The 20,515-nt window shown below is 42.3% G+C and overlaps 1 protein-coding gene across 6 annotated transcripts in view; it reads right to left on the bottom strand.

Annotated features, from left to right (window-relative positions):
- The window catches only part of ATXN7 (ataxin 7), a 171,119-nt gene that overhangs the window by 114,011 nt on the left and 36,593 nt on the right, over positions 1-20,515 (bottom strand). For all 6 annotated transcript variants that reach the window (XM_073644684.1, XM_073644678.1, XM_073644682.1 and 3 more), the window contains exon 4: positions 1,582-1,686. In XM_073644684.1, coding sequence (XP_073500785.1) covers positions 1,582-1,686 — 105 coding nt within the window. The remainder of the gene's footprint in view (positions 1-1,581; positions 1,687-20,515) is intronic.

Below are 20,515 nucleotides of genomic sequence, written 5' to 3'. Positions count from 1 at the left end.
GTCTAATGTCCATTCTTGTGTTCTTTAGTCTCTTCTGCTTGTTGCCTGTTCTTAGCAGTGGTTTCCTAGCAGCTATTTTACCATGAAGGCCTGCTGCACAAAGTCTCCTCTTAACAGTTGTTGAAGAGATGTGTCTGCTGCTTGAACGCTGTGTGGCATTGACCTGGTCTCTAATCTGAGCTGATGTTAACCTGCGATTTCTGAGGCTTGTGACTCGGATAAACTTATCCTCAGAAGCAGAGGTGACTCTTGGTCTTCCTTTTCTGGGGCGGTCCTCATATGAGCCAGTTTCTTTGTAGCGCTTGATGGTTTTTGCCACTGCACTTGGGGACACTTTCAAAGTTTTCCCAATTTTTCGGACTGACTGACCTTCATTTCTTAAAGCAATGATGGCCACTCGTTTTTCTTTACTTAGCTGCTTTTTTCTTGCCATAATACAAATTCTAACAGTCTATTCAGTAGGACTATCAGCTGTGTATCCACCTGACTTCTGCACAACACAACTGATGGTCCTAACCCCATTTATAAGGCAAGAAATCCCACTTATTAAACCTGACAGGGCACGCCTGTGAAGTGAAAACCATTTCCGGTGGCTACCTCTTGAAGCTCATCAAGAGAATGCCAAGAGTGTGCAAAGCAGTCATCAAAGCAAAAGGTGGCTACTTTGAAGAACCTAGAATATAAGACATATTTTCAGTTGTTTCACACTTTTTTGTTAAGTATATAATTCCACATGTGTTAATTCATAGTTTTGATGCCTTCAGTGTGAATGTACAATTTTCATAGTCATGAAAAATCTTTAAATGAGAAGGTGTGTCGAAACTTTTGGTCTGTACTAATATATATATATACATACATACACATATACATTATACTTACTATTATATTTATATTTTTTAAACATATTTGTATTGTTTTAATATAATTATTATATTTATATATAATAATTATATATTATATTTATAAATATGTATTATATTTTTTTTCATTTAGGAAACTAAAAACCCTTAACATGCCTCCGAAGGAATGATTCTGGCGATCTGCGTATACAAGTGACGCTGCCGATAATCCAGTTGTGGATAGTAACTATTATGCATTCCTGTTAATTTGGCTTGAAAGGGAAGTCAAAATCCCCATCAAAACCCAATAATTGAGTTTTTTGTGCAGTGAAATCTGCAAGTCTAGCTTAAAAAAAAAAACAAAAAAAAAAACTATTTTCTCCTAACATAAAAAAGGTGCAAATTTTCTCCACGGCTTTCTCTAGATTTGATGCAGCATCATTTTTATAGCAAATCTGTCACGTCTGAATGTGCACAAAGGAACCCCCAAGAAAAAAGGTTTGCAAAATGTCTGTTTGGATACCTTTACTGAAAAACGTAGGCACTATACACTTCAGGAAAAAAAAAAAAAAAAAAAAGCATTTAAAGGGGTTGACTTGTGCCGCTCATTTCTGCACGGTGAGGTGAGAGGTGCTGATAATTTTGTATTGGAGGAGCTTTATAAATCATTAACGGGATGAACAAAATGTGCCATCTATAATCCTGATTTAACAACGTTATTAAGTCATAGTTAAGCACTTACCATAATGTGATTGAAATGCTTGCGGCTTTATGACCTGATTACATTGGCTACATACGACCAGATAGAACTCATCGTAGGCCGGGCACAGTCCAAATATCGGCATGTCTGAAAAACATACAGAAGACACGGGTTACATCACTGGATCCAGCGCACATCATCGGGTACAGATAATGCCGGGACTGTACATTACCATATAATAGCGACTCACAGTAAGGGGGTCCTTTGCTGGACACTTCCAGGACGATGTAAAATTAAGACAAATCAATGATTACTAATTTTGCAACCGGTGAAGAACATTTTACAAGTGGAGATCGAAGGACCTAAAACTTGGCTGCCAGGAAGCAGGACAGAGGCACGCAATCTCCAAAATGTACATAATAAGGACTTTTAGGTTCTTTATATGGGTAATCTGACGCTCAGAAGTGAGTTACGCCTCACACGCCTGCCAAAACTCGTACACGATCAACAGGTGTGGGGTCATAATGAACTTCAGATAACTTCCAATGCAAAAGTGAGTGGTGCTCGATAACCTCTTTAGGTTTTTAAGACTTTTTTAAGTCGCCTCGTGGCCCCCAGGCTAGGTTGCCTCGTGGACCGGGTTATTACCAAAATAGCAAGCTATCCCGATCCATAGTTATCCCAGTGGTCGCACCAGCAGTGATCCCAAAACTGGGAAACCCTGCATCCCAGAAGTTGGATCACCAGCAATCTGCAAGTTATCCCTTATCCATAGTTATCCCAGTGACCCAAAAACTGGGACTTCCAGACCCTCATGCTCAGGATCACCCTGTAACCCAGCGGTCGGACCCCCAGCAATCTGCAAGTTATCCTCTATCCCAAAAGGAATATTCTAGTTTCTGGAAACTACGTTAGTTTTTTTTTGGTCTAATGAAAATGTTTAAGATTTTCAAGATCTCTGCTTGCTGGAATTGTAAAAAAAATCCATCAATGGTCATGCAAAGGACACACATGACCAGAACAAATTTCTGTGCCCTGGAAGTAGAGAATGACGATTCCTACAAAAAGACAGAAAGAAGATATCTGGAAATCCATACAATCACCGAAATGCGTCGGAGACTGTAGACATATCATCTCTCTGTTGTTCGGTTTTGGACCGGAATAGCCCTTTACAAGGGGGTAAAATGTCCACTTCCGGAGGATCTGTCCAATCCTGCATTACCCAGACAGACAGTCCAGTGACTGGAACGGATGCTGTGTAATGATTAATGGAGCTGCAGGGAGAAGGAATACTTTTTGCAGATCTCTCACACGGATTACAGCTGATAATTGGGGTCTTTATTTGTGATCTGCTTATCGCCAATGGACAATTACTGCGGCGACACGTTCGGCAGGATCCCCCTCAGATCACAGATGATCGCAGGGTCAGTGTTGTGCCCGAGGCTTTATCACACAGGGATGGTTCAAAGCTGAGAACCACGTTAATGGCATGTGTCATCAGAAAATTACCAATTGTCTGAAACTCATGTATTTTTTCATATCATTATCTGTACTAAAAAAAATAAATTAAATTAATAAAATTTAAAAATCAATCTTACAATTCTCACCCGACCACTAAGTACAATTGTAGATTTACACCACCTGTTCTTCCGAGAAAGGCACAATGCCAGATGGCAGAAGACTGACTCAGCCCTGCATAGCTGTACTGAAGTATGCAATGTGTATACTCTCATTAGGATAGAGGTCATTGTAAAGAGAGGAGGAGGAGGTGAGCTGTGACATCACATTGTGAATGGTGGATCCTGCGTTACCTACTGTATATAGAGGTGTTACCAGTCATTGTCGAGGAGGAGGTGAGCTGTGACATCACCTATTGTGAATGATGGATCCTGCGTTACCTACTGTATATAGAGGTGTTACCAGTCATTGTACAGGAGGAGGAGGTGAGCTGTGACAATCTATTGTGAATGGTGGATCCTGTGTTATCAGTCATAAAAGCTGATTTAAACACGTATTATTCTGATGACACAAACCTTTCCTGTCCGAGCATATGGCTTTTTTTCTCACAGGTGTAGACCCCCCTTAAATAAATTAGCAAAAAAAACGAAACAACAAAAAAAGCATTTATAAAGGAACCATAACCAGTCTCTGGTCTAAAATTAGCCAAAATAAATTATGAGGACACAATCACGGCACTAATGTGTGAATAGTCGCAGCCTTGACCATGTGATGCCTCTTGGCCAATCAGGCAGGGGGACGTCATAATAAAGCGTCTGCAATAACACCCCCTGCTGCATCATATTCCTAAAGTCCCTCTTTAATGACCCTGTCCCCTGATATAAACAGGCGGGGGTCTGATGTCTCATCAGCAGCCTTACACTCACCCCCCCCCCCCCCCAGCTTGGCTCATTAACACATGAATGTCCAGGGCAAATATCAGGCTTTCATGTGTTAATCAGAGTATGTGGATGGACATGTCCATGTGTTAATAACCTGGAGGTCTCCTGGGTTTTCTTACAAATTCAAATAGGAATAAAAAAAAAAAAAAAAAGAAAAAAAAGCTGCATTCAGCCTTCTTGTTGACGAGTTCCAATAAACACTTTTTGCATTAAAAGCAGAAAAAAATAAAATAAATAATAATAAAGTTGTAACAGCAAAAGTTCAGAAAACGTAGCTCATTGAGTGATCAGAGTCCAGTGCACCAAATAATTCAATATTTATCAGTGGTCGGTAATGCTGATCGTCACCCCTATGTGGTTATGTCCCGAGGAAGAAGTATGGAAACTTTGAAACGCGTCAACTAATACACTGCAAAACTGTCCTTGTGCATCCTGGATCTACATTGTATCTAATCCACTAATATTTCCTACATACGATCGTCACCCCTGACACAAGATCCATCTGCGGGAGATGAAACCTGCTCACTATACCTCTCCGTCCATGTGCATAGATATATGGACTGGGGCGCGTGTTACAAATCGCTCGTTCACAGGCTCGGGACGGTGTGCGTTTTTTTTTGTGTCTGTGCACCATGTGGCGCCATAAAGGAAATGCTTTATGATGGCAGAAAAAAGGGGCTCATAATAAAGGCTCCCTTTTGGTGCTGGTTGACATCCTCACCTGTTAACACCTAAAACAGGAGGATGCAAGTTTCCCCCCCCCCCCCCTTGATCTTTTTAGGCCCTGCTAGCAACCTTAGGAATCCGCCATGCCACTTTGTATCCGATGGGGTCTGGACGCTAGACTGTGGATCATAATGGACTGACCACGATATCTCTGAAGAACGCAGAGGATCTGGCTTTAGAGAATTTCTCATGGACATTCCAGAATACAGCAGAAATTACGTCCTGGGGTAACCAGAACGATCGGACCCTCACCATAGAGACAATGGTGGCACACATAAGCGTTAGGTCACCAATGACTATCCTAAGAAAACTCATGGCCTCATACTGCTGAAGTTTGAGGACAGCGCTGCACAGTGACATGTGAGCCATGGAGATCGCAGTGGTTTGCATTGCAACATCGCATTACGACCTGCAACAACGTTGCAAAAGTGTCCGAATTCCGTGTTTGGTCGCACTTGCCAGAGACTGCGATACAAGTTGCACGCTACTGAGACTTATCTACAATACTAATTTCCGTTATTTTTATTTTGCAGCAAAGTCGCAGCTTTAAAATAGTAGCTCGATAGCAAGACACCCAAATGTTTTGGTCGCACGAGTTATCTTGCAACACAAATTAGGGTTACACGGCGGCATGTGAGGAATGAGGATCTTGGTGTGTCGTCGCATCTAACGCTTTCCTATGGGGTTGCACTGCAGTCTGCCGTGACAGAGTTGCAAATGTTTCCTTGCCATAGACTTCGATACAAGTCGCGTTTCACTGCTAGTTGCAAAAGGAGGCGTCTGTTTTATTTTAGCTTTTACATCGAACTCTGCAATTGTGCTGCAGGAAGTGGCCGACGAGTTGCACAAACGTTTTTGGTAGCGTGAGTCGTCTGAGAATTGCTGTCACATCTAGCCTAACTCTTTCATTATGCCCTCACCCAGCTTTCCCAGACTTCTGACAACAAATATGGCCACATATATCTTTACTACGTGATTTGTCACCCTGCTTTCTAAGCTTCCAGAATGGAGAGATCCTGGAGTGGAGGTCACACATTCCTAGCAGCCAGAGGCCTCTAATACAGCCAAATCAGATCTCTTGCTTTACACTGAGGAGGGGCAAAACCCTGAAACATGGGTCTGCAAATAGAGGCTCTGGTTTGGCTTTTATCCTGAGTCATATGGCAAGGGTCGTTATATTGACTTTTAGGATTGATACTTCCCAGTTGGTGGCATTATAGTTCAACTCTTCTTCCATTCTGTGGTGGAAACACCGCAGATTTTAGCCTTTCGATGTGGGGCTGTCCACAGCACGAAATAGAGATATATACAGTACAGACCAAAAGTTTGGACACACCTTCTCATTTAAAGATTTTTCTGTATTTTCTTGACTATGAAAATTGGACATTCACACTGAAGGCATCAAAACTATGAATTAACACATGTGGAATTATATACTTAACAAAAAAGTGTGAAACAACTAAAAATATGTCTTATATTCTAGGTTCTTCAAAGTAGCCACCTTTTGCTTTGATGACTGCTTTGCACACTCTTGGCATTCTCTTGATGAGCTTCAAGAGGTAGTCACCGGAAATGGTTTTCACTTCACAGGTGTGCCCTGTCAGGTTTAATAAGTGGGATTTCTTGCCTTATAAATGGGGTTGGGACCATCAGTTGTGTTGTGCAGAAGTCTGGTGGATACACAGCTGACAGTCCTACTGAATAGACTGTTAGAATTTGTATTATGGCAAGAAAAAAGCAGCTAAGTAAAGAAAAACGAGTGGCCATCATTACTTTAAGAAATGAAGGTCAGTCAGTCCGAAAAATTGGGCAAACTTTGAAAGTGTCCCCAAGTGCAGTTGCAAAAGCCATCAAGCGCTACAAAGAAACTGGCTCACATGAGGACCGCCCCAGGAAAGGAAGACCAAGAGTCACCTCTGCTTCTGAGGATAAGTTTATCCGAGTCACCAGCCTCAGAAATCGCAGGTTAACAGCAGCTCAGATTAGAGACCAGGTCAATGCCACACAGAGTTCTAGCCGCAGACACATCTCTACAACTGTTAAGAGGAGACTTTGTGCAGCAGGCCTTCATGGTAAAATAGCTGCTAGGAAACCACTGCTAAGGACAGGCAACAAGCAGAAGAGACTTGTTTGGGCTAAAGAACACAAGGAATGGACATTAGACCAGTGGAAACCTGTGCTTTGGTCTGATGAGTCCAAATTTGAGATCTTTGGTTCCAACCACCATGTCTTTGTGCGACGCAGAAAAGGTGAACGGATGGACTCTACATGCCTGGTTACCACCGTGAAGCATGGAGGAGGAGGAGGTGTGATGGTGTGGGGGTGCTTTGCTGGTGACACTGTTGGGGATTTATTCAAAATTGAAGGCATACTGAACCAGCATGGCTACCACAGCATCTTGCAGCGGCATGCTATTCCTCCCGGTTTGCATTTTGTTGGACCATCATTTATTTATCAACAGGACAATGACCCCAAACACACCTCCAGGCTGTGTAAGGGTTATTTGACCAAGAAGGAGAGTGATGGGGTGCTACGCCAGATGATCTGGCCTCCACAGTCACCAGACCTGAACCCAATCGAGATGGTTTGGGGTGAGCTGGACCGCAGAGTGAAGGCAAAAGGGCCAACAAATGCTAAGCATCTCTGGGAACTCCTTCAAGATTGTTGGAAGACCATTTCCGGTGACTACCTCTTGAAGCTCATCAAGAAAATGCCAAGAGTACGCAAAGCAGTCATTAAAGCAAAAGGTGGCTAGTTTGAAGAACCTAGAATATAAGACATAATTTCAGTTGTTTCACACTTTTTTGTTAAGTATATAATTCCACATGTGTTAATTCATAGTTTTGATGCCTTCAGTGTGAATGTCCAATTTTCATAGTCAAAAAAGTACAGAAAAATCTTTAAATGAGAAGGTGTGTCCAAACTTTTGGTCTGTACTGTACCTTTACTAAAATTGTAAAGTGCTGCGGAATATGTTGGTGCTATAAAGATAAAAATTATATTATTATTACTACGTGTATTGCATGCACTGATATTGTACGAGTATACGGCTGCATGCACCTGGGCAATATCCTTCTGATACCGTGTGGGTACATGCACGTAGCGTACATGCGTGGTTACCGTCAGGTAAGATCAGACACTTCACAAGCGAATACTAAGCCGTGTTTGCAGAGACGCCCACTTTGACCTACATGTGCAACAGCTGCAAGTTTCACACACACTGTCGGCTCCATGAATGGGGGGCTGGGAAATTGCCGGCATTCCCACAGTCAGGGCAAGCACCGGTCCTCTCTATAATGACTTCCTACAAAGGGCAATGCTTTGTCAACACAAACAATGGCATCAATCTGCAGACTGCACAAGAGTCTTACTGGCACGACCCCGAAACATGGGGTTCCTCCAAATCAAGTCATCCGAAGAAGAAATGCATCTTTACCATAAAGAAAACAGATTTTGTTTCAAAACGATGGGTTATAATCAGTCATAGTGTGAACCGTAAATATCTTCCTGTACAGGAGATAAACCAAATAGGGGGGTCCCGATGGTCGGAACCCACCGATCTAGAAGTGATCATTTATCCAAAACTATTACACACTGAATCTGCAACTCAGAAACATCCACAGGGGTCTGACTGCTAGGACCCTCACTGATCACTGGAATGAACGGGCCTCTCTCATTCTTATCTTCTGTCCTTTAATAACTCCACTCTTGATACAATTTATATTGGTGACAGATGATGCAACAGTTGCAGAAGATCCTCAAGGCTCCATGAAATGTGAAACATTGCAGTGCAGTGAGTCACCCGGCTTTAGCACTTCTTTACAATACACAATATTCCCAAGTGACTTACAAATGATTCTCTAAGGTTTATGACGATGCAGTCACCGGCGACAAATCTCTAAATATATAACAAGTGGTGAGAAACATCCAATATAACTTTATGAGCTGAATTATCAATTATCAGATGGTCACAGAAAAACACGGTAAAGAATAGAAAACCTTTAGCCAAGCCAGCCAGTAAAAATAGATGGGGAGGAAGGACTGAGCATGATGAAAATTTTCAAATCTACATCATGCTCGCTCTGTGGTGGTCTAAATTATAACTTTTCTCCTTATGGAGAGTGACATGTTGGTGTAAGTAAACTTGTAGGCCATGCAATGCTCCCTTGGGAAATCAATTTCCCAGAGGAGCATTGCTTGGCCTATAAGTCTCCATACATCGGCATGTCACTCTCCACAAGGAGAGAAGTAATTTTGCAGAGTAGCATTACATGGCCAATAAGTTTCTTTACACCGGCATGTCACTCTCCACAAGGAGAGAGGTCATTTCCCAGAGGAGCATTACATGGCCAATAAGTCTCCATACATCAGCATGTCACTCTCCATAAGGAGAGGTAATTTCCCAGAGGAGCATTGCTTGGCCAATAAGTTTCTTTACCCAGGCATGTCACTTTCTACAAGGAGAGACGTAATTTCCCAGAGGAGCATTACATGGCCATGAAGTCTCTATACCCCGGCATGTCAGTCTCCTGAAGGAAAGAGGTAATTTCTCAGAGGAGCATTGCTTGGCCTATAAGTCTCCATACACAGGCATGTCACTCTCCACAAGGAGAGGAGTAATTTCGCAGAGGAGCATTACATGGCCAATAAGTTTCTTTACATCGGCATGTCACTCTCTACAAGGAGAGAAGTAATTTCCCAGAGACGCGAAGCATTACATGGAGAATGAGTCTCCATACACCAGCATGTCACTCTCCTGGAGGAGAAAGGTAATTTCCCAGAGGAGCACTGCATGGCCAATAAGTCTCCACACACCGGAATGTCACTCTCCACAAGGAGAGGTAATTTTCCAGAGGAGCATTGCATGGCCTATAAGGCTACGTTCCCACGATGATCTTTTGGTGAGTTTTTTATGCTGCATATTTTTTTAAAAATGCAAGTAACCTATTTTAATGGGTACAGATAATCTGCAACATTAAAAAGCTCATCATGGGGACTTGGCCTAAATCTTTTTACACTGGCATGTCACTCTCAACAAAGAGAGATGTTACCCCTTAGATCTCAGTCACAGGCCTCTTATACAGCCACATCAGATCTCTTGATTTGCAATGAGGAGGGGCAAAACCCTGAAACACGTGTCTGCAAATAGAGATTCTTGTTTGGCTTTTATCCCGAGTCATGTGGCAAGGCTCGTTAAAGGGTTGATATTGACTTTCAGGATTGATAGTGACAGTTGGTGGCATTATAGTTCAACTCCTTTTCTGCTCTGTGGTGGAAACGCAACAGATTTTAGCCTTTCGATGTGGGGCTATGTCTAAAGCACATTCGATATATACATTATATATATGACACTTGCAGTTTTTGCTCTAGAATCACATCGGATTTTAGGCCAGAAATATTCTGCAAAGTCTGAACTTACTCTTCGGAATGGAGCAGAAAGTAAAACAGCCCACAAAATCCACTAATTTAACAGTCTCTGCTCAGCCTTTCGGCCTTGTCAGTGCACAGGAAATTTCAGAGGATTTCAGCACAGGAATGAAATTGGTGGCTATATCTGCACCAAAATGCACCACAAAACCAGCATGTACTAGCTGCTCAGTTACAGAGGAAAATGTTAGGGTAGGGGGGTAGGAGGATGATGAGGGTGATGTCTTGTGGTTAAGCAGATGAACATTCCAGCACAACACCAAATATTTGTGCAGATACTTCTTACAACTTTTTGTTTCAATGTTTCCTTAAAAAGAGAAGCAGAAGTGCAGTAATATTGAAATCCCTAAATAGATTTGTTTTTATAGTGGCATTACAACCACAAAATGAACTCCACTTTAAATGTAAAAATAATGCAAAGAAAGAGCAGATATTTATGAATCCATTATGACATAGGATATCCTCTGTGTGGCTCCGATGTCACTTGCTTGAAAAAAAAAAGCCTTATAAAAATCCCTGAGCTCCCCCGATTCTGCGGCTCTTTTCCATTTCGCGCTACGTCGCTCCATAGCAGAGATATTCAGATTTGTTGCTCTTGTAGCGCAACATGTGAAATCTCTTCTTGTAGATTAACTGGACGTTCGTCAGAGCCTTCTTTGGGGGGCGTGTGCTTTCACGCCTCCATCCCAGACGCTGTCAATCACAGCTCGCCATCAGATCTAGCGTTTTGTCAGTCTCAGATGCTGCCGAGATGTGATTGGCAAAGTCTGGGAGGGAGGGGTTAAAGCGCATGTCCCCAGAGAAGACGCTGGAGAAACGTCCTGTGGTCTGCAAAGCAGAGATTTCACATATTGTGCTACAGAAGAAACACGTGAATATTTATACAATGGAGAGAAGGAGCGCAAAACAGAAAAGTGTCAGAATTAGGGGATCTCAGGGATTTTATAAGATACTCTTTAAACCCTTGCATCTTTAAAGAGAACCTGTCACTTGCCATAAACATGTAATTTTTTGACCTTGTGTAAATGCATCAGTTCTCCTGAATCTGGTGCTGTTTTTCTTTTCTCCTGCATCTCTTCTAGCCCCTTTCTTCAAACATAAAATATATGTATGTATACATATATATCTAGTCTAATAAGCCAAGTGGGCATGGTCTTCAAATAACCGCAGAAGAGTTTAAGACCACACCAAAGTGGCTAACAAGATTAGATTTGTATAAAAGAAAGAGGGGGCTGTATCTCAGCAATGAAAAGCATTTCTCCACACTCTCCATCCAGAGTGGCACCAACCGTTCACACTCTCCATCCAGAGTGGCACCAACCGTTCACACTCTCCATCCACAGTGGCACCAACCGTTCACACTCTCCATCCACAGTGGCACCAACCGTTCACACTCTCCATCCACAGTGGCACCAACCGTTCACACTCTCCATCCACAGTGGCACCAACCGTTCACACTCTCCATCCACAGTGGCACCAACCGTTCACACTCTCCAAAAAGAAAATGGATTAGTATAAGAGGACTGTCAATAATCAACAGAAAAGATCCCCAGATGCAAAGCCACTATTAGGAAGTGTGAATGGATCTGTGCACCACAGTGTCATCATAAGGAAACGGTGGTCGGACCCTATGATCTTGCTATTTATATGGCATGATATTTATATTTATCCATAAGACCCTTAATCTATTTTATTTTCTCTTAATAGACGTTTAAGGCATAACCAGGAAAAATAACAAATAACATTCTGCAGCCAACAGAAATGATCAGGAAGGTCAGATGAGCAGGAAACTGAGCGCATTTGTTATTTGCAATGGGACTCATTGTGGTTATGATATCCAATCCCCCCAATGATTATAGAAATAAAACTGCAGCAGGGACCCCCGAGCTGAAGACTTGACTGTGGTAAATAGGTCACTTGCACATGCCAAGTGCTTGTGGTTTAGCAATACAGGAAATTTATGAAGTCCTTTGGGTCTCTGAGCCATTCTCTGCTTTTTGCCTGTGGTCACACTGGATATCTCATCAATTAAACCTACATCCACACGAGAAGAACGTAATGTTCAGTAGATTTTCTTACAAAGAAAAATGGAACATAAGACATCCGTTACTAGGAATATAATATATATACAAGCAATTTACAACCAAAATGGTCCGGGACAACGTTTAAGTGAAGGCGAGAAAGTCTGCACATTAAAGGGGTAGTCTGGTGATAACTTATGGTTCAGTGGATGTCCAACCGTTGGGACTCGCGCCAACCGGCAGAACGGGGAATTTTTAGCGCTGCTACAATGGCCCGACCACTGCTCATTTATTGTCTATAGGTCTACAAGAAAACGTCGGCAGCCCTATAGGGAATGAAGGAAGCGGGTAGTTGATCATTTGCTCCACTGCTCCATTTTAACAGCGTTAAAAGTGCCCTGTTATATCAATCGGTGGAGATCCCATCAGTCGGGACTCCCATCGATCAGTAAGTTATTACCTATTCTGTGGATAGCTAATACCTTAATCCATCGAGTACTCGCTTCTCAACGCCTTCTTCTTGCCAATCTACAAGTAGTAGATGGAAGGGGGCAACACAGATTAGTGATTGCCCACTGTCTTGTCATTGGCCAGGATAGATCCCTGGTCCGAAGGTTTTTGGACATGGTTGCAGCAGGTCTGGTTCCCAATTATCAGTGGGCAGAAAACAGAAGTGTTTTACAACCGCTTCTGCCATCTCTCTTCCATTCTACTGAACGCTTGATGTGGAAATGCTTTCTCATGACATTAAGAACTAAATTTGGAAATGTTGCAGATGCTTCAGATCCGAATACACGTTGAATCAAATTCTGAAGACACGAAGAAGATTCCGCTCAGCCAAAAAATTAGTCAAATAGCTCATTCCCCTACGACAAGAGATTTTAGAGTATCAGTAACATACAAAAGAACATCTATGTAGCTGTTTATTGCCATACACCGCGTGCAGAATTATTGGGCAAATGAGTATTTTGATCACATGATACTTTTTATACATTTTGTCTTACTCCAAGCTGCATAGGCTTGAGAGCCAACTACCAATTAAGTAAATCTGGTGATGTGCATCTCTGTAATGAGGAGGGGTGTTGACTAATGACATCGACACCCTATATAAAGGTGCGCTTAATTATTAGGCAACTTACTTTCCTTTGGCAAAATGGGTCAGAAGAGAGATTTGACGGGCTCTGAAAAGTCCAAAATTGTGAGATGTCTTGCAGAGGGATGCAGCAGTCTTGAAATTTCCAAACTTTTGAAGCGTGATCACCGAACAATCAAGCATTTCATGGAAAATAGCCAACAGGGTCGCAAGAAGCGTGTTGGCCAAAAAAGGCGCAAAATAACTGCCCATGAATAGAGGAAAATCAAGCGTGAAGATGCCATTCGCCACCAGTTTTGCCATATTTCAGAGCTGCAACGTTACTGAAGTATCAAAAAGCACAAGGTGTGCGATACTCAGGGACATGGCCAAGGTAAGGAAGGCTGAAAAACCACCACTTTGAACAAGAAACACACTCGAAAATAGATCAAGCAACTGACAGAATCTATGGATGGAAGGCTGCTGAGTGTCATCATAAAGAAAGGTGGCTATACTGATTACTAATGTTTTTGGTTTTTTGGTTTTGCATGTCAGAAATGTTTATTTCTAAATTTTGTGCACTGATATTGGTTTACCTGGTGAAAATAAACAAGTGAGATGGGATTATATTTGTTTTTTATTAAGTTGCCTAATAATTCGGGACAGTAATAGTTACCTGCACAAACAGATAATCTCCTAAGATAGCCAAATCTAAAAAAAAACCCACTCCAACTTCCAAAAATATTAAGCTTGGATATTTATGAGTCTTTTGGGTTGATTGAGAACATAGTTGTTGATCAATAATAAAAATAATCCTCTAAAATACAACTTGCCTAATAATTCTGCACACAGTGTAGTTAGGAGGGGTTTCGGACCACCAGGTCATCAATATAATAGTCTTGGAAAACCCCTTTATATCATGAGAATCTTTCATTATCCTTATGTATTGTACCTTTGTAAAGTCTTGCTATTCAAAGCTCAACCATTTGAGCTGCAGACTTTTCCTTCAACCTAAAAGGTGCCCTTGAAATTTACCATGCCCGATCATTCTTTCCCCACGAGGTCTGCTGTCCAGGAAGAATCGGGACACCAGTGAAATCAGCAAGTTCATCTGATGTTTTTCCAACAAGTATGGACGCCCTTTCGTCTCGTTACAGATGAAGATGTAGCCACAGCCTGGTCATGGCCACCATCTACAAGCCTAATATCTCACATTACACTAGAGACTTCATTGAAATCATGCAGAGGCTGCTGTAATCACAGGACTTTTTTTTAGCTAGTAATCTTTCTAAGCAGGGAGAAAGTAAAGGGGCTGCAGTAATTTCGGTAACTTCTATACTTCCCTATATTAAACTGAATGCAGCCTGCAAGTGAAAAAATCAAAGAAACAGCATAGCGCCCTTATTGTTTTAAATTCTAGGTCAGAAACCTGAATTTACACACAAAATAAAATCTTAAAAAGGTCTTTTAAGTGGCCACTGATGGGCTGCAGCGCTCACGTGATTCATGACCGACCACTGACAGCGATTTCACTTGATTGCCAGGAAACACTGTGCTAATATCACTTTAAAGTCGGGTTAAGACAGGAGTACTAAACGTGAACGAGTGCAGGAGCAGCCTGCTATTTCCATACACTCGTCTGGTCTGTAAATCGGACCAGAACAGCACATGTTGCGATTTTTTCCCACGCAGACCATTCGAAAATCAGCCATGCACACAGGCAACATTGTGGAAACGTGTGCCCTCTGTGAGAAGCCTGGGTTTTTTAATTTCATTTTATATGGGGAATTTTAGCATTTCAGAGATGCTGTCCAGTAGTAGAAAACCCCTTTAAAAAAAGGTAGCCAGTAAGAGAACTATAATTGTTGCATATGGCAGAAAAAAAGCCAACTAAAACCAAAAAGTAAAATAAATGGTAAAAAATAAGAAACAAAAAAAAAGTCATGAGGAAGCTCAGTTTGGAGTACATTTCATATATTCCTACTGACCTACATCCAACATTTTGCTATGCACATTTTTTGTAAAAAAAAATAAAAAAAAAGTAAAAAAAAAGTGTATGTAATATATATATATATATATATATATATATATATATATATATATATATATATATATATATATATATATATATATATATATACACATACATACAGTGCCGGCAAAAAAAATCTTTCCAAGTTCAATGAAACCACAAAATCTTAATATTCAAGTGGATTCAAGTGTTTTATTATGGATATTTTATTACAATTAGTATTTTGTCATGTCACCCTTACATTTTATCACCATCTGCGGTCATTTAGGCATGGATTCAGCAAGGCTGGCTAAGTATGTGGAGTCCATGTTTACCCACAGTGTCTTCAGCACCTCCTTTAGATTGTTGATGTTGCTGGGTCGTGTCTCTTGAACCTTGTTTTTCATTAAATTCCAGGCATTTTCTATGGGGTTAAGGTCAGGGAAATTACCTGGCCACTCTAAAATGTTAATGTTATGGTCACTGAGAAACTTTCTCACGGCCTTGGCTTTGTGGACAGGGGCTCCATCATGCATAAAGTAATCACACTGATGTATGACCCAAAAAGTAAGCAGGTGTTCTTCCAAAACTGTAATATAATTGCTTGCTTTCATAGTTACAATCTTGGGAAGGAAGTACAAACCTGCCCTGCCCATGCTTCCACTGAATGCACCCCACACCATCACACTGTCAGGGTGTTTAACAGTCTTAACTGTATATTTTGGGTCATACCGTGACACGGTACTCTGACGACGCACAACCTTTGAGCCTCCCCTGACCAGCCTGAAAGTGCTCTCATCACTAAACATCACTTTCTTCCACTCTTCAGATGTCCAATCTTGATATTTCTTACAAAAGGCAAGCCTTTTCTTCTTCATTGCTGCTGTGAGCAGGGGCTTCTTTGCGGTACGGCAACTTGGTAGACCCAGGTCCTTCTGCAGGCGGTGACGAATAGTCCTAGTTGCGATGTTCTGGAGGAGCATAGGGTACTTTTTTTTTCAACGGCAGTTATAGAAGGATGTGACATCACTTCACGCTCCAGAAGCTTATCAGTCCTTGGTGAAGTTTTCTTAGGTGCGCCAGAACCTGACTTCCTCTGCGGTACCATCCCAGGAGGCAATAATGCCGCCAACCGCTTCAGTTGATAAATTGCTTCTCTTGACACTCCCAGATCTCTAGCTACAGCAATCACCGAATCCCCCTTCTCGAGCAGAGTCAAGGCACGGGATTTCTCTTCCATTTTAAGCTTCTTTCGACCCATTGTGGGAGATAATAAAAAACTGAGGGAGATAATAAAAGACTGCCTAATAGCAAAACTGGCTGAGCTGCACATAACAACCAATCAGAGTGCAGCTTTCGCTTTACCAGAGAAGTGAAAACTGAGCGTTGATTGGTTGATATTTGCAACAAAGCCAGCTTTAATATTAGACAGTTTTTTATTATCTCCCCCATTGTGTACACTTTTAAAAAGTGAAATTACGATGTGGATTTTATATGTAAAGTTTTTTTTTGCTGCGCAAGTGTAAAGATTTTTTTTGCCGGCACTGTATACACATACATACATACATACATACATACAGTGCTGGCCAAAAGTATTGGCACCCCTGCAATTCTGTCAGATAATACTCAGTTTCTTCCTGAAAATGATTGCAATCACAAATTCTTTGGTATTATTCTCTTCATTTAATTTGTCTTCAATGAAAAAAAACACAAAAAGAATTGTCCTAAAGCCAAATTGGATATAATTCCACACCAAACCTAAAAAAGGGGGTGGACAAAAGTATTGGCACCCTTTGAAAAATCATGTGATGCTTCTCTAATTTGTGTAATTAACAGCACCTGTAACTTACCTGTGGCACCTAACAGGTGTTTTCAATAACTAAATCACACTTGCAGCCAGTTAACATGGATTAAAGTTGACTCAACCTCTGTCCTGTGTCCTTGTGTGTACCACATTGAGCATGGAGAAAAGAAAGAAGACCAAAGAACTGTCTGAGGACTTGAGAAACCAAACTGTGAGGAAGCATGAGCAATCTCAAGGCTACAAGTCCATCTCCAAAGACCCGAATGTTCCTGTGTCTTCCGTGCGCAGTGTCATCAAGAAGTTTAAAGTCCCATGGCACTGTGGCTAACCTCCCTAGATGTGGACGGAAAAGAAAAATTGACGAGAGATTTCAACGCAAGATTGTGCGGATGGTGGATAAAGAACCTCGACTAACATCCAAACAAGTTCAAGCTGCCCTGCAGTCCGAAGGTACAACCGTGTCAACCCGTACTATCCGTCGGCGTCTGAATGAAAAGGGACTGTATGGTAGGATACCCAGGAAGACCCCACTTCTTACCCCGAGACATAAAAAAGCCAGGCTGGAGTTTGCCAAAACTTACCTGAGAAAGCCTAAAACGTTTTGGAAGAATGTTCTCTGGTCAGATGAGACAAGAGTAGAGCTTTTGGGGAAAAAGCATCAACATAGAGTGTACAGGAAAAAAAAAAAGGCAATCAAAGAAAAGATCACGGTCCCTACAGTCAAACATGGCGGAGGTTCCCTGATGTTTTGGGGTTGCTTTGCTGCCTCTGGCACTGGACTGCTTGACCGTGTGCATGGCGTTATGAAGTCTGAAGACTACCAACAAATTTTGCAGCATAATGTAGGGCCCAGTGTGAGAAAGCTGGATCTCTCTCAGAAGTCATGGGTCTTCCAGCAGGACAATGACCCAAAACACACTTCCAAAAGCACTATAAAATGGTTTGAAAGAAAGCACTGGAGACTTCTAAGGTGGCCAGCAATGAGTCCAGACCTGAATCCCATAGAACACCTGTGGAGAGATCTCAAAATGGCAGTTTGGAGAAGGCACCCTTCAAATATCAGGGACCTGGAGCAGTTTGCCAAAGAAGAATGATCTATAATTCCAGCAGAGCATTGTAAGAAACTCATTGATGGTTACCAGAAGCGGTTGTTCGCAGTTATTTTGGCTAAAGGTTGTGCAACCAAGTATTAGGCTGAGGGTGCCAATACTTTTGTCCGGCCCTTTTTTGGAGTTTTGTGTGAAATGATCAATGATTTGATTTTTGCTTCATTCTCTTTTGTGTTTTTTCCTTGCAAGCAAATTAAATGAAGAGAATAAGACCAAAGAATTTGTGATTGCAATCATTTTCAGGAAGAAACTGAGTATTATCTGACAGAATTGCAGGGGTGCCAATACTTTTGGCCAGCACTGTATATATATATATATATATATATATATATATATATATATATATATATATATATATATATATATATATATATATATATATATATATATATATATATATATATATATATACACACACATATATATATATATATATATATATATACACACACATATATATATTTTATATAGCTATGTATGTATATACACATGCATACAACACATAAGGGAAAATCCCCAACTGTCTGCCTCAAAAATATGTGACCCCACTCTTAGGAATGCATTCACACTGTCTCTTCTGTGTCCGTTTGGAATATATGGTGGGAAAGTTCTTAGCCTTTAGATATGTTTGTCTTGTATGCCAAGAATGACCCCAATAAAGATGAAACTTTTTTTTCCTTTGTCGAGAGCCGATGTGCCGGTTATGTTAAATCTAGTGTGGAAGTCAGATGAAAGTCTTTTCAATGAACTTGGAAAAGGCCGTCTGACACCCCCTCGACTGATGCACCTGGAAGCTGTATGACCCCCCCCCCAGTGCACCTGGAAGAAGCCTTATGACACTCCCCCCGGTGCACCTGGAAGAAACCGTATGACACCCCCCCGGTGCACCTGGAAGAAGCCGTATGACACCCCCCCGGTGCACCTGGAAGAAGCCGTATGACACCGCCCCGGTGCACCTGGAAGAAGCCGTATGACACCGCCCCGGTGCACCTGGAAGAAGCCGTATGACACCGCCCCGGTGCACCTGGAAGAAGCCGTATGACACCCCCCCCGGTGCACCTGGAAGAAGCCGTATGACACCCCCCGATGCACCTGGAAGAAGCCGTATGACACCCCCACGGCGCACCTGGAAGAAGCCATATGACACCCCCACGGCGCACCTGGAAGAAGCCATATGACACTCCCAGTGCACCTGGAAGAAGCCATATGACACCCCCACGACGCACCTGGAAGAAGCCATATGACACTCCCAGTGCACCTGGAAGAAGCCATGACACCCCCCGATGCACCTGGAAGAAGCCGTATGACACCCCCCCCGATGCACCTGGAAGAAGCCGTATGACACCCCCCCCGATGCACCTGGAAGAAGCCGTATGACACCCCCCCCGGTGCACCTGGAAGAAGCCGTATGACACCCCCCCCGATGCACCTGGAAGAAGCCGTATGACACCCCCCCCCGGTGCACCTGGAAGAAGCCGTATGACACCCCCCCCCGGTGCACCTGGAAGAAGCCGTATGACACCCCCCCCGGTGCACTTGGAAGAAGCCATCTGACACACAAGTGCACTTGAAAGAAGAAGTCTGACACCCCCATGCACTTGGAAGCCATCTGAAAGCCCCCCGGTGCACCTGGAAGAAGCCATTTGACACACCCCTAGTGTACTTGCAGCCTGATTTGCATATGACACTTCCACACTAGAATTTATCAAAACTTGCAAGTCTTATTTCTTAAAAAAAAAAATGTATTATTTTAACTGGAGGACAATCGCCGCGCACAGCTGTACTACTACTTTCATAAGTAAAAAACTGTTCCCTTTAAATGCGCCCTTAATAACGATACTAAGCCAGCAAGCAGCAATCTGTTCTCGCTGAAGGCAGGTACAGATGTACGCATGCAAATTATAACCGCGTAACCCCAGCCTAAGCCATTGACGGCATACGCGTGTTACACAGCGTTCGTCGCGGAGGAAGAAGTGACAGAAATGTTCTCTTTAATACCCCAGCCGCGGCTGCTTAACACCGAGCCAATAATGATGTGCTTTAATATTGACACTAAAAAGGCCGTCTCTCATGGCAAGTCCCGGGAAAGTCGCCTTCAGATCCAGCCATCAGGCTGCTGAGCGATAATTGCATGAGACAGTGTCGTAGACCACAGCGGAGCAATCCGAACGGAGACGGAAGAAAGACTTTGACAATATGCTGGGGGCTACGAGAGCAGATTCTACAGCTTATTGAAAGGACCGAACTACGCATTAGCTCGGCTTATAATAAAGAAGCAATTAGCTGAAGATCTGGCCGGAGTGTGGCCTGATTTCTTGGCTTTGTACTGGCAGCCACAAAAGCCGCACGTTACTTGGGCGCAAAATGAAGATGAAGAATCGAAGTCCTGTTTCTGCACTTTGCTTTC

Source organism: Phyllobates terribilis, unplaced genomic scaffold, assembly GCF_046119375.1.
Source record: "Phyllobates terribilis strain yellow unplaced genomic scaffold, ASM4611937v1 Scaffold_8__6_contigs__length_399053987, whole genome shotgun sequence".
NCBI classification, from domain to species: domain Eukaryota; kingdom Metazoa; phylum Chordata; class Amphibia; order Anura; family Dendrobatidae; genus Phyllobates; species Phyllobates terribilis.
The sequence above is the reverse complement of the archived record's forward strand: the minus strand, read 5'-3'. Positions and strand labels throughout refer to the sequence as shown.